Source organism: Mandrillus leucophaeus, unplaced genomic scaffold (genome assembly GCF_000951045.1).
Source record: "Mandrillus leucophaeus isolate KB7577 unplaced genomic scaffold, Mleu.le_1.0 Scaffold74, whole genome shotgun sequence".
NCBI lineage: Eukaryota > Metazoa > Chordata > Mammalia > Primates > Cercopithecidae > Mandrillus > Mandrillus leucophaeus.
The window spans coordinates 1,299,425-1,312,276 of NW_012108030.1; the positions used below are offsets into that span (position 1 = coordinate 1,299,425).

Below are 12,852 nucleotides of genomic sequence, written 5' to 3' on the forward strand. Positions count from 1 at the left end.
TTTTTTTTTTTTTTTTGAGACAAGGTCTAGCTCTGTCACCCAGGCTGGAGTGGTGCAATCACAGCTTACTGCAGCCTCAACCCTCCTGGGTTCAAGCCATCCTCCCACCTCAGCCTCCTGAGTAGCTGGGACTACAGGTACACGCCACCACGCCCTGCTAATTTTGTTTTTCAGTAGAGATGGAGTCTCTCTATGTTGCCCAGGCTGGTCTTGAAATCCTGGGCTCCAGTGATCCTCCTTCCTCAGTCTCCTAAGGTGCTAGGATTACAGGCATGAACCATCATTATTTAAAAAACAAACAAACAAGCTATCATTTTTCAGCCCTACCATTGTTTCCTGACTTATGTAATTTAATTAAACTGTTTTTCAAGCTTGAAATCAACTCAAGCTTAATTGAGAAGATGAGCTAGTTCATTTCCTCAGGGTGGTGTGTGTGTGTGTGTGTGTGTGTGTGTGTGTATCTGGAAAGTTCTTACCCTTTCTCCTCAGGAGTCAGGAGCCTGGGAATGAGGAGGTTGGGGCTGGGAGTTCTGCCAGAACAACAGCAAGATGGGACTTGAGGCCCTTCTGAAGCCTCCCTGACACACAGCAAAAAGCTTGGGGCCTCTTACTGCTGGGTGGGTGAGGTTCTTTTCTGTCTTAAAGGGGCAATTCCTACATTGTATTTTATTTATTTATTTATTTATTTATTTATTTATTAAGAAAAAAGGGCCAGGCACTGCGGCTCACACCTGTAATCCCAGCACTTGGGAGGCTGAGGCAGGCGGATCACTTTAGGCCAGGAGTTCGAGACCAACCTGGGAAACATGAATAAACCCTTTCTTTACAAAAAGTAAAAAAAAAAAAAAAATTAGCCCGGCATGGTGGTGCCCACCTGTGGTCCCAGCTACTGGGGAGGCTGAAGAGGGAGGATCGCCTGAGCCTGGGAGGCGGAGGTTGCAGTGAGCCGAGGTGGTACCACTGCACTCCAGCCTGGGCAACAAGAGAGACGAAAAGAACAGTTCTTTATCTTTCCTCTCCTCCTCTAGCTCCTCCTCCTCTTTCTCCTTTTTCTTTTTTTTTTCCTTTTCTTTTCTTTTCTTTTTTTTTTTTTTTTTGAGATGAGGTCTTGCTCTGTCACCCAGGCTAGAGTGTAGTGGCATGATCACGGCTCACTGCACCCTTGATCTCCTGGGCTCAGGTGATCCTCCCGCCTCAGCCTCCTGAGTAGCTGGGACTACAGGTGTGTGCCACCACACCTGGCTGCTTTTTGTTGTTGTTGTTGTTTGTTTGTTTGTTTGTTTTGAGATGGAGTCTTGCTCTGTTGCCCAGGCTGGAGTGTTGTGGCGTAATCTTGGCTCATTACAACCTCCACCTTCGGGGTTGCAATTCTCCCTGCCCCAGCCTCCTGAGTAGCTGCAATTCCAGGCGTGCACTACCATGCCCAGCTAATTTTTTATTTTATATTTATTTTTAGTAGAGATGGGGTTTTGCCATGTTGGCCAGGCTGATCTCGAACTCCTGACCTCAGGTGATCCACCCACCTTGGCCTCCCAAAGTGCTGGGATTACAGGCGTGAGCCACCACGCCCAGCTGTTTTTGTTTTTTGTTGTTGTTGTTTGTAGAACCTGTTGCTCAGGCTAGTATCCAACTCCTGGGCACAAAGGATCCTCCCACCTTGGCCTCCCAAAGTTCTGGGATTACAGACATCAGCCACTGCACCAGGTCTCCATCCTCCATCTTTTAATGTTAACCTCTCCATGAGGCACAGCCAGAGTGGGAAACCCCTTATGGGTCCCACTTTCTCATCTCGGATTCTGTCCTGCCTGTGGGAGGAACAGTTACATCCACACCCTCAGAAAAAAAGGGACAGGGAAATAGCAAGAGCGTCCCAGTGTCCTCACCGGACCCAGGTGCCCCCAAGATCTGCTCTGGCTAAGCCCTGGGTGGTGGCCACATGGGAGAAGAGAAAGAGGGCAGGCCCCGGGCCGAATGGGCAGCTCCCTACAGCTCCTTAGCAAGGCTTCTCTGGATGTCCCTGGAGGCTTTTTAAACATTTGTGCCCCAAACCAAACTCGCCATCTTCCCGGCTCAGGCTGATGTACAGACTGGAAGCCCTTCTTTGGTGTCATCTTCCCATCGCGCACCATGGCCTGTCAGTTGCACCTCCAGAGACCTCTTGCATCTATCTCTGTTGTCACGGCTGTCTGACCCAGTGTCACCTCTCACTTTGGTGACAAATAGCCACCTAGCTGTCTCGTCACTGCCTCTCATCTTTTTCCAGTTTTCTCCACCAAGAATCCAGAATGACTTTATAAAAACTCAGGTTGGGCCGGGTGCGGTGACTCACGCCTGTAATCCCCTGCCTTTGGGAGGCCGAGGTGGGTGGATCACTGGAGGTCGGGAGTTTGAGACCAGCCTGACCAACATAGTAAAACCCTATCTCTATTAAAAATACAAAAAATTAGCTGGGCGTGGTGGTGGGCGCCTGTAATCCCAGCTATTCCGGAGGCTGAGGCAGGAGAATGGCTTGAACTGGGGAGGCGGAGGTTGCAGTGAGCCAAGATCACGCCATTGCACTCTAGCCTGGATGACAGAGCAAGACTCCATCTCAAAAAAAAAAAAGAGGATTGTGGTAGGCCAAGAAATAGCCCTCTAAAACAGCCAGGTTTCAATCCCTGATACCTGAGAAGGGAAAATCACTTAGAAACAGGGTCTTTGCAGGCTGGCCGTGGTGGCTCACGTCTGTAATCCCAGCACTTTGGGAGGCCGAGGAGGGCAGATCACCTGAGGTCAGGAGTTTGAGACCTGGCCAACATGGTGAAACCCTGTCTCTACTAAAAATACAAAAATTAGCCGGATGTGGTGACGCATGCTTATAATCCCAGCTACTTGGGAGGCTGAGGCATGCGAATTGCTTGAACCCGGGAGGCAGAGGTTGCAGTGAGCCGAGATTTCACCACTGTACTCCAGCCTGGGTGACAGAGCGAGAGCCCATCTGGAAGAAAAAAATAGAAACAGGGTCTTTGCAGATGTGATTAAATTAAGCATCTTGAGATGGGGGCATTATCCTGGATTATTTAGGTGGGCCCTAAATGCCATCTCAAGAGTCCTTATAAGAGAGAGACAGAGGGAGACTAGACACACAGAGACAGGAGAAGGCCGCATGAAGACAGAGCTGAGGATGCTGGCACTGAAGACAAAGCGATGCAGCCACAAGCCAGAGGGTGTCAGAGCAGAAGCTGGAGGAGGCAAGAAACGTGCTCTCCCCAGGGCCTGCAGACCCCTTGGTCTCACCCTGGTGAAACTGACTTTGGATTTCTGGCCTCCAGAGCTGTAAGATTCTAAGCCACCAAGTATGTGGTGATTTGTTATGGCAGCCGAGAGAAACTAATAGGAAAGTAGTTGGTGGTTCACGCTACACCCTGGTCCACACCGGAAGCCTCTCTCCCTGGCACATGATGGTGCCCCCAGGATCCAGCTTAGTGCCAGGCACACAATAGGGCCCAGGAGAGACAAAAACGATGTGCAGAAGCAAATGGGTGGGGTTTGCCACCCACCTCTCTTACCTCCCTTGTCTGTTTAGCAAAGAGGTCTTTGGTGCTGGTGTTTTCCAAATCAGGTTGTGACCATGTGTGATCATGACATCCAGGCAAAGGGCTGGCATTTTTCTGAAAAAGGGTAGAAAATGTCAGGGTATGGAGTGTGTGTAGCCAGGGTAAGTATTGGTGACTGACCCTTACACTGCAGTGGCATCTGTGAAACAGGTCAGGGTCACCGGTCACATTGTCTAAGGTGTTATCCGAGCTCGTTTCACAACCAAGAGAATTAAAGGGCATAGACCACCCAAAGGGTGAGGTTGGAGCGAAAGTTTAATAAGCAAAAGAAGAAAGCTCTCCGCAGAGGAGAGGGGAGCCCAAGCATGTTGCCATTTTTACAGTTGATTCCAAAAGCTTTTATAAGAAACTCCTCTCATCTCTGTAGCTGTTTGAGTATCTTATCTGTAAAGCTAGCTGCATAACTCTGTGTAGTTGTGGGTATGTCCTTTTGCAAGCACAAAGCTCTGCTGCTCTTGTTTGTGTAACCCTGGGTTTGTTTTAGGTAAGCTCCGCCCCTCCCTGTGCAAGTTCCCACGGAGACCACAAGGTACATGCCTGAAAAGGGGAGGGAACTTTTCCTGGGAGCCTGTCAATCACACGGAGAACAAAAGGCTTCTGTGCGGGACCTGCCTGCTTGTCTGTGCACGTGCAGGCTGAGTTTGCCTCTGGCTGCTCTATTGTTGCCGGTAGCTGTGATTTTTCAGGCAGGCTGCTTCTCTGAGGACCAGCCTTAACTGTCTACCTAACTGATTTTTCCTTTTCTTCTCGTCTTTTGTATTTCTGTGTCAGTGTGTTACGTATTTATATACACTTGGAGATATGGTAAAATGCACCTCTCACTGTGGGTTCCCATAAATTCTGTAAATTTGAGAAACACTCTTTCAGGCCTGAGAGGAGCAGTGACACAGTAGGGATGATCAAGTCAGATGTCCCTGGTACCCAGGAATGGCTGGATGAGAGAAGGAGACAGGGTGACCTGCCCCTGCCTACAAGCTCTAACCCAGCTCTGTCCCTGAAGCTGTGTGACCCCGGACAAGGCCCTGCCCCTTTCCAGGCTGTTGTTGTCCTCATCCAGCCTGGGACAGGGTTGGCGCTGAGGCCCCCACCTTCTTGCCTGTTTCCTCCTGACCCCGCCCCCTCCCCTCCTGCTGAGCAGATCCGAGTGAAACCTGACAGGACCGGTGTGGTCACAGATGGTGTGAAGCACTCCATGAACCCCTTCTGTGAGATCGCAGTGGAGGAGGCTGTGCGGCTCAAGGAGAAGAAGCTGGTGAAGGAGGTCATCGCCGTCAGCTGTGGGCCTGCACAGTGCCAGGTGCTCAGGGTCTTGGGGAGGGGGCTGGACTTCTGGGTCTGAGGGAGGAGGGGCTGGGACCTGGACTCTGGGTCTGAGGGAGGAGGAGGCTGGAAGCCTGGACTCTGGGTCTGAGGGAGGAGGAGGCTGGAAGCCTGGACCCCTGGGTCTGAGGGAGGATGGGCTGATAGCCTGGACTCCTGGGTCTGAGGGAGGAGGATGCTGGAAGCCTGGACCCCTGGGTCTGAGGGAGGAGGAGGCTGGAAGCCTGGACCCCTGGGTCTGAGGGAGGAGGAGGCTGGAAGCCTGGACCCCTGGGTCTGAGGGAGGAGGAGGCTGGAAGCCTGGACTCCTGGGTCTGAGGGAGGAGGAGGCTGGAAGCCTGGACCCCTGGGTCTGAGGGAGGATGGGCTGATAGCCTGGACTCCTGGGTCTGAGGGAGGAGGATGCTGGAAGCCTGGACTCTGGGTCTGAGGGAGGAGGAGGCTGGAAGCCTGGACCCCTGGGTCTGAGGGAGGAGGAGGCTGGAAGCCTGGACTCTGGGTCTGAGGGAGGAGGAGGCTGGAAGCCTGGACCCCTGGGTCTGAGGGAGGAGGAGGCTGGAAGCCTGGACCCCTGGGTCTGAGGGAGGATGGGCTGATAGCCTGGACTCCTGGGTCTGAGGGAGGAGGAGGCTGGAAGCCTGGACTCCTGGGTCTGAGGGAGGAGGGGCTGGGGGCCTGGACTCCTGGGTCTGAGGGAGGAGGGGCTGGGGGTCTGGACTCCTGGGTCTGAGGGAGGAGGGGCTGGGGCCAGACTCCTGGGTTGCCCTGAGGATAGCCAAGTCAAGCCCCTCTGTCCTCGGCAGGAGACCATTCGTACAGCCCTGGCTATGGGTGCAGACCGAGGTATCCACGTGGAGGTGCCCCCAGCAGAAGCAGAACGCTTGGGTCCCCTGCAGGTGGCTCGGGTCCTAGCCAAGCTGGCAGAGAAGGAGAAGGTGGACCTGGTGCTGCTGGGCAAGCAGGTAACTGTGGTCAGCCCTCCCTGTGCCCCCTTGCTCATCCCTGCTTGGGAGGAGGGTGGTGGAGATGTGAGGTGAGACAGCAGGTGGCCAGGCCCAGGGCATTCAGCCACTCCAAGCTGAGCAGCTTGGGACTTTGCTGACCCTCCTGACAGAGAGTTTGAGCAGGGAGGACAGAGTCCCTCTGCGTGTTAGAAAGATCCTCTTGGGCCAGGCACAGTGGCTCATGCCTGTAATCGCAGCACTTTGGGAGGCTGAGGCGGGCGGATCACTTGAGGTCGGGAGTTTGAGATTAGCATGGCCAACACGGTGAAACCCCATCTCTTCTAAAAGTAAAAAAATTAGCCAGGTGTGGTGGTGTGCACCTGTAATCCCAGCTACCTGGGAGGCTGAAGCGTGAGAATCACTTGAACTTGGGAGGTGGAGGTTGCAGTGAGCCAAGATCGCACCACTGCACTCCAGGCACCACTGCACTCCTGCCTGGGAGCAGAGCGAGACTGTGTCTCAAAAAAAAAAGAAATAAAAAAAAAGAAGAAAGATCCTTTTGGTTGAGTTTAGAGGCTGGGAGGCTGAGGTGATGGTCACGTGGGGAGAATGAGGCCTCAGCCAAAGGTGTCGGGACAGAGCAGAGACATGATGTGGCAGGACAGACTGGGCTTAGCGTGGGGAGGGAGGGCAGGGAGGAGGCAAGGACAGTGCCTGGGTCTGCCTTGGTAACACAGGTGGGAAACCCAGGAAGAACAGGAGGTTAGAGGAGGATCCTACACGGGGAGTGTGAGGAGCCCAGGAGACATTGATGCAGATTCAGGAGACAGACCTGGGCTTGAAACAGAGACTTGAGAATTTTGGAGGGCACTGCAGGTGGCTTGGGTCCTGGCTAAGCTGGCAGAGCAGGAGAAGGTGGACCTGGTGCTGCTGGGCAAACAGGTAGCTGTGGTCCGCTCTCCCTGTGCCCCCTTGCTCATCCCTGCTCGGGAGGAGGGTGGTGGAGATGTGGGGTGAGACAGCAGGTGGCCAGGGAGCCATGGGAGGTCTATGAGCAGAAGAGGGGTGGGATCAGCACTAGGTGCGGAAAAAGCCTCCCTGGGCTTCGAGAATGGACTGGAAGGGGAGATTGGAGCCCAGGAGTTAGGGAAGGAGGTTAGGGCTGGGTGAGGACCGGACCAGCACCTTCCCTGCCACACTGGTGCTCCCCACTGAGACAGGTACATGGGGCTCATCTGTTTCCCCAGGAGACCCTGGGGCACCACCTCTCCTCAGGGGTAGCTCATCTCATTTGAGGACAAACCTCATGGCCTCAACCAGGGGAAAGACAGAAGAGGGACGTCAGAAGAACCACAGGCAGATGGGAGTGAGAAGAGGCAGGGAATTAGGGATGGAGGCTGAGAAGGAAGACCAAAGATGGCAAGGTATGTCAAGCAGGGCACGGAGACAGCAGAGCACAGCAGGCTCAGGTAGAGCTGGGGCCCCCGGAGAGAGATGGAGATCCCAGGGCCAGGTCAGTTCTGGGACAAAAAGGAGGCTGGTGGGTCCAGATAGGTCATCGGGTGTCCTGCCCAGCCCTGAGAAAGTCCGAAGAAAACGAGAGATTACCAACAGCAGGGGCATCAGAGTACAGATCAACCAACTGTGGCAGAAGGGCCTACCTGGAGAACAGGCCAAAAAGACAGGGCCTGCGTGGGGCTGCAGAGGTCGAGGTGTTGGAAGCATGGCTTTAGCAGTCCCCTGCATTTGCTGGTGGTTCTCAGACTCTGATGTCCTACCTGTCCTGGGCCAGGGACAGTTCCTGGGGCCAGGACCTCCAGCTGGGGAAATGCCGGATGAACTGGTCAGGATGCTGTTTGTTCTAGGAAACAGATTCACAACTCAAACTGGCTTAAGCCAGAAAGTGAATTTATTAGCTCATGTAAATCAGGGGCTTCAGGCACAGCTTGATCCAGGGTCACACATGAGCTGTAGGCTCCCCTCTACCTTGGCTTCACTGTCTGCATCTCCAAGCTCAGATCCCACCGGCCCAGTGACCCCAGCAGAAAGAAAGGAGCCTCTTTCCCAAGGGCTCCAGCAAACTCCCAGGGCTTACTCTTCTTTGGTGCAGCTTGAGTCATGTGCCCCTCCCTGAACCAATCACTGGGGTTGGGGCTAGAATGTCCTCGCTGGCCCAGATCCTCTTCATGCAGCTGCCCAGGGGCCACATAGGGCGGGATTCCTGAGAGGCTTTATTCAGAGGGCAGAGACTTGGCGACAGGAATGCCAGGTAGCCCCACATGTTCCTGGACAAGTGCCTGCTTATCTCTGGACCCAAGTGAGGGGATCGTTCTAGACCAAAAATCAGTGAACTATGGTCCATAGCGACCTCTGATTTGTAAATAAAGCTATATTGGAACATCACCACATACGTTCATGTACATATTATTTATGGCTGCCTGTGCACTACAACAGCAGAGCTGAGTCACTGTGACAGAGACTGTATGACCTGCAAAGCCTAAAATATTTACTACATTTTGCCAACCCGGCTGGGTACGGTGGCTCGTGCCTGTAATCCCAACACTTTGGGGGATCATCTGAGGTCAGGAGTTCAAGACCAGCCTGGCCAACATGTTGAAATCTCGTTTCTACTAAAAATACAAAAATTAGCTGGGCGTGGTGGTGGGCGCCTATAATCCCAGCTACTCAGAAGGCTAAGGCAGGAGAATTGCTTGAACCCGAGAGGCGGAGGTTGCAGTGAGCCAAGATGGCACCACTGCACTCCAGCCTGGGTGACAGAGCAAGACTCCATCTCAAAAAGAAACAAAAGAAAGAAAAAGTTTGCCAAGCCCTGTTCTAGACAGAGGCCCGAATGGTCCACGAGCTCCATTGATTGTCATACAGTTTCCTCTCTTTCCCCATTCAGGCCATCGATGATGACTGTAACCAGACAGGGCAGATGACAGCTGGATTTCTGGACTGGCCACAGGTGAGGCTGGAGCAGGGAGCACCCGCTGAGGGCCAGGCCCTCATCCCTCAAACTTCATTTCTGCCTCAGGGCCTTTGCATTCGCTGTTCTCTCCTCCTGGAGCACTGCTCCCTCAGATGGCCTCAGGGCTTTCTCTTTCCCCTCCTTGAGATCTCTGCTGAGGTATCACCTCTTCAAAGGGGACTTTCTTGCCATCCTACGTGAAATACTCATGCCCACCCCCTCAACTCCAGGTTCCCCAATCCCCATTTATGCCAGTCCAATATAAATGCAGGCTGGGGCCAGGCGTGGTGACTCAACGCCTGTAATCCCAGCACTTTGAGAGGCTGAGGCAGGCGGATCACTTGAGGTCAGGAGGAGTTTGAGACCAGCATGGTCAACATGTTGAAACTCCATCTCTACTAAAAATTTAAAAATTAGCTGGGTGTGGTGGCGTGTGCCTGTAGTCCCAGCTACTCAGGGGGCTGAAGGAGGAGAACTGCTTGAACTCGGGAGGCAGAGGTTGCAGGGAGGCAAGATCGCACCCCACTGCACGCCAGCCTGGCAACAGAGGGAGGCTCCGACTCAAAAAAAGAAAAAAAATGCAGGCTGGGCACAGTGGCTCACACCTATAGTCGTAGCACTTTGGGAGGCCGAGGTGGGAGGATTACTTGAACCCAGGGGTTCGAGACCAGCCTTGGCAACACAGTGGGACCCCATCTCTACCAAGAAAGAAAAGTTAGCCGGGTGTGGTGGCACATGCCTGTAGTCCCAGCCACGCAGGAGGCCGAGGTAGGAGGATCCCTTGAGCCCAGGAGGTCAAGACTGCATTAAGTTGGGATCATGCCACTTCACTCCAGCCTGGGTGAAAGAGGGAAACCCTGTCTCAAAAAAAAAAAAAAGAAAGAAAGGCGCATAGACAAATTTAAAATTTTTCACAGCTACATAAAAAAGTAAAAAGAAACAGATAAAATTATATTTTATTTCACCCCATTATATCTAAAATATTATCATTTCAACATGTAATCAACATAGAAAATATTGAGATACATATGCTTTACCAGCAGTGGGGTTATGTCCTGATAAACCCATCATAAATTGAAAATATTATAACTCAAATAATGCATTTAATAAACTTAATCTACCAAACATCATCGCCTACCTTAAACATGTCACAACACTTATGTTAGCCTACAGTGGGGTAAAATAATCTAACATAAAGCCTATTTTATAATAAAGTGCTAAATATCCCATGTAATTTATCAAACACTGTACTGGAACTAAAAAAACAGAATGGTTGTATCGGGTACTGGCAGTGTGGTTTCCACTGAATGCTTACCACTGTCACACCTTCGGAAAACTGAAAAATCTTAATTCAAACCACCGTAAGCCAGGGACCATCTGTATTTTATGTTTTTTGGAGTTTCTTTGTACTAAATCTTCAAAATTCAGCATGCATTTTATATTTACAGCACATCTCAATTCAGGTGCCAAATTTCTATGAGAAACACATTCCTAAAGATGACAGTTGAAGTAGATTTACACACCCAAGTTGTTCAGAACAAAAAGTTTTCCAATAACTGCATTTCCAGTAGCTGCATTGGGTATCTGTGTTTTTGTTTTGTTTTGTTTTGTTTTTTTAAAAAACAGCCTTATTGAGTTATTGACCTACAGTAAACTGCACATATCTAAGTTGCACAATTTGTGAAGTTTGCTTTTCTTAAACACTTTTATTTAGATAGAGATGGGGGTCTCACTATGTTGCCCAAGCTGGTCTTGAACTCCTGGGCTCAAGCAATCTGCTCACCTCAGCCCTCCAAAATTTGATAAGTTTTGATATGTGTTACATCCATGAAATCATCACCACAATCATGGTAACGTATCTTGAATTCTCAGTATTTATTTATTTATATTTTTTTGAGGTGGAGTCTTGTTTTGTCCCCAGGCTGGAGTGCAGTGGCACGATCTCGGCTCACTGTAGCCTCCGCCTCCTGAATTTAAGTGATTTTCCTGCCTCAGCCTCGCAAGTAGATCGAATTACAAGCTTGCATCACCATGCCTGGATCATTTTTGTATTTTCAGTAGTGACAGGGTTTCACCATGATGGCCAGGCTGGTCTCGAACTCCTCAAGCGATCCACTCGCCTTGGCCCCTCAAAGCTCTGGAATTACGGGCATAAGCCACTGCGCCTGGCCAAATTGTCAGTGTTTAAATTTAAATAAAATTTAAAAATTCATTCCTCAGCTGCACTGGCCACATTTCAAGTGCTGGGCAGCCACACGCGGCCAGTGGCTACTGGATGGGACAGCACATTCAAAACCATGATCCTGTTTTATCTTCAAAGCATTTATCACTATCTGACCAGCTTCTCTAACATTGCGCCCTTCTTGCTCTCATATCATGTGTCTTATTTTCTTCTTATTCCTTCTGATCTGAAATGATCTCATTTGTGTGTGTGTGTGTTTCCCTGGTGACTGGTTGTCTTCCCTGGCAGAATATGAGCCCACCCCAGCTGGTGCTTCACTGGTCGTGTTCACAGTGTATCTCCAGGGACAGGTTCATAAGGGCACTAGGAGGAAGTTCTGAACGAAGGGATGTGATGTTCACACTAAGACCTGAAAGATGTTAGTAAGTGGACAGGGAGAAAGGTCGTTAGACAAAGAGGAGTATAGGTGGCATCAGTTACCAGGGGAGGAAATGTTGATTCAGGACTGAGAGGCAAAGGGACCTGGCCAGAGGATGGGGTCCCAGAAGGTGGTTTAAGGACCGGTGTGGACACACACAGTTCTGTTGTCGGCCCAGTGGAGGGGCCTCACGGGGGGCTGTTGGGAGTCAGATTGTCAGCTTTTGGATTTACCAGCTGTGGGTGGCAGTAGACACGTAACTCAGCATCTCGCTGCCTCAGTTTTCCTCATCTGTAAAGTGGGGATAATAACATTTACCTCATAAAGTTCCTACAAGGATTCGATGATTGACCCATCAGATGCTTAGCACAGGGCCCAGCACTCAGTACATGTTCACTGTCAGGAAGACAGGGAGGCCTCACTGGCAGCATCAGGACGTAGGACATCAGGACATACACCGTGGCTCTCAGGAAAAGGAAAGACACGCTCTCCCAGGTGTACAGGATCGATTCTAAACCTCATGGGACCCTGCATTGTTTGCTCCCTCCTTCATTCACTTGTTCGTGCATGTACTCAGTAGTGTCATAAGCGGACTGCTCGGATCGGACCTGAATTAGCCTCACCCACTCTTCTCCTACACTGTCCCTCCCCAGGGCACATTCGCCTCCCAGGTGACGCTGGAGGGGGACAAGTTGAAAGTGGAGCGGGAGATCGACGGGGGCCTGGAGACCCTGCGCCTGAAGCTGCCAGCTGTGGTGACAGCTGACCTGAGGCTCAACGAGCCCCGTTATGCCACGCTGCCCAACATCATGGTGAGTCCCTGGCCAGCAGGCACTGAGGGCCTGGGATTGGCAAGCACATTGCCAGCCCAGTGCCCCCTGGTGGTCGCATCGGGGGAGGGAAGGATCCAAGGGAGGTCTCGTACGCTCACCTGGAGTTTGGCTGATAGAGAGGGTTTGCTTGGTCATCTCTGCCTATGCTGAGAGTTCACGGGGGCTGCTTTGGCTAGCAGGGAGGGCTTGCTGGTATCTAGGCCAGTAGGAAGGCTTCGCTGGGTAGCAGACATTGTTCCCTTTGTCATTCCAGCCAGTGGAACAAGTTCACTGGGTCATCTTGGTTCATTAGGGAGGGTCCCCTTGGTAATTTTTGCCAATGCGAAGTTATCGTGTAGATCATCTTGGCTAACTAGGAAGGGTGCATGGGGTCTCTTGGCTAACAGGTAGAGTTCACTAATCATCATGGCCAGTAGGAGGGGTTCGCTGGGTCATCTTGGCCAATATTAACAGTTTAGTGAGTCATCTCAGACAATGGAGAATATTCAGTGGGTCATTTCAACCAACAGGGAGAGTTCATTGGATCATCTCAGCCAATGAGGAAGGTTCAATGAGTCATTTCAGCCATTACAGAGTGTTCACTACATC

At 51.5% G+C, this 12,852-nt stretch overlaps 1 protein-coding gene across 3 annotated transcripts in view; it reads left to right on the forward strand.

Moving 5' to 3' along the window:
• ETFB (electron-transfer-flavoprotein, beta polypeptide) overlaps positions 1–12,852 on the forward strand; it is a 19,531-nt gene that overhangs the window by 5,283 nt on the left and 1,396 nt on the right. Inside the window, exons 2-5 of one of the 3 annotated variants that reach the window (XM_011965913.1) lie at positions 4,735–4,893; positions 5,720–5,878; positions 8,766–8,828; positions 12,085–12,247. In XM_011965913.1, the coding sequence (XP_011821303.1) occupies positions 4,735–4,893; positions 5,720–5,878; positions 8,766–8,828; positions 12,085–12,247 (544 nt within the window). Of the gene's footprint in view, positions 1–4,226; positions 4,894–5,719; positions 5,879–8,765; positions 8,829–12,084; positions 12,248–12,852 lie in introns of those variants that run through there. The other 2 variants (XM_011965911.1, XM_011965910.1) reach the window with 2 other exon arrangements.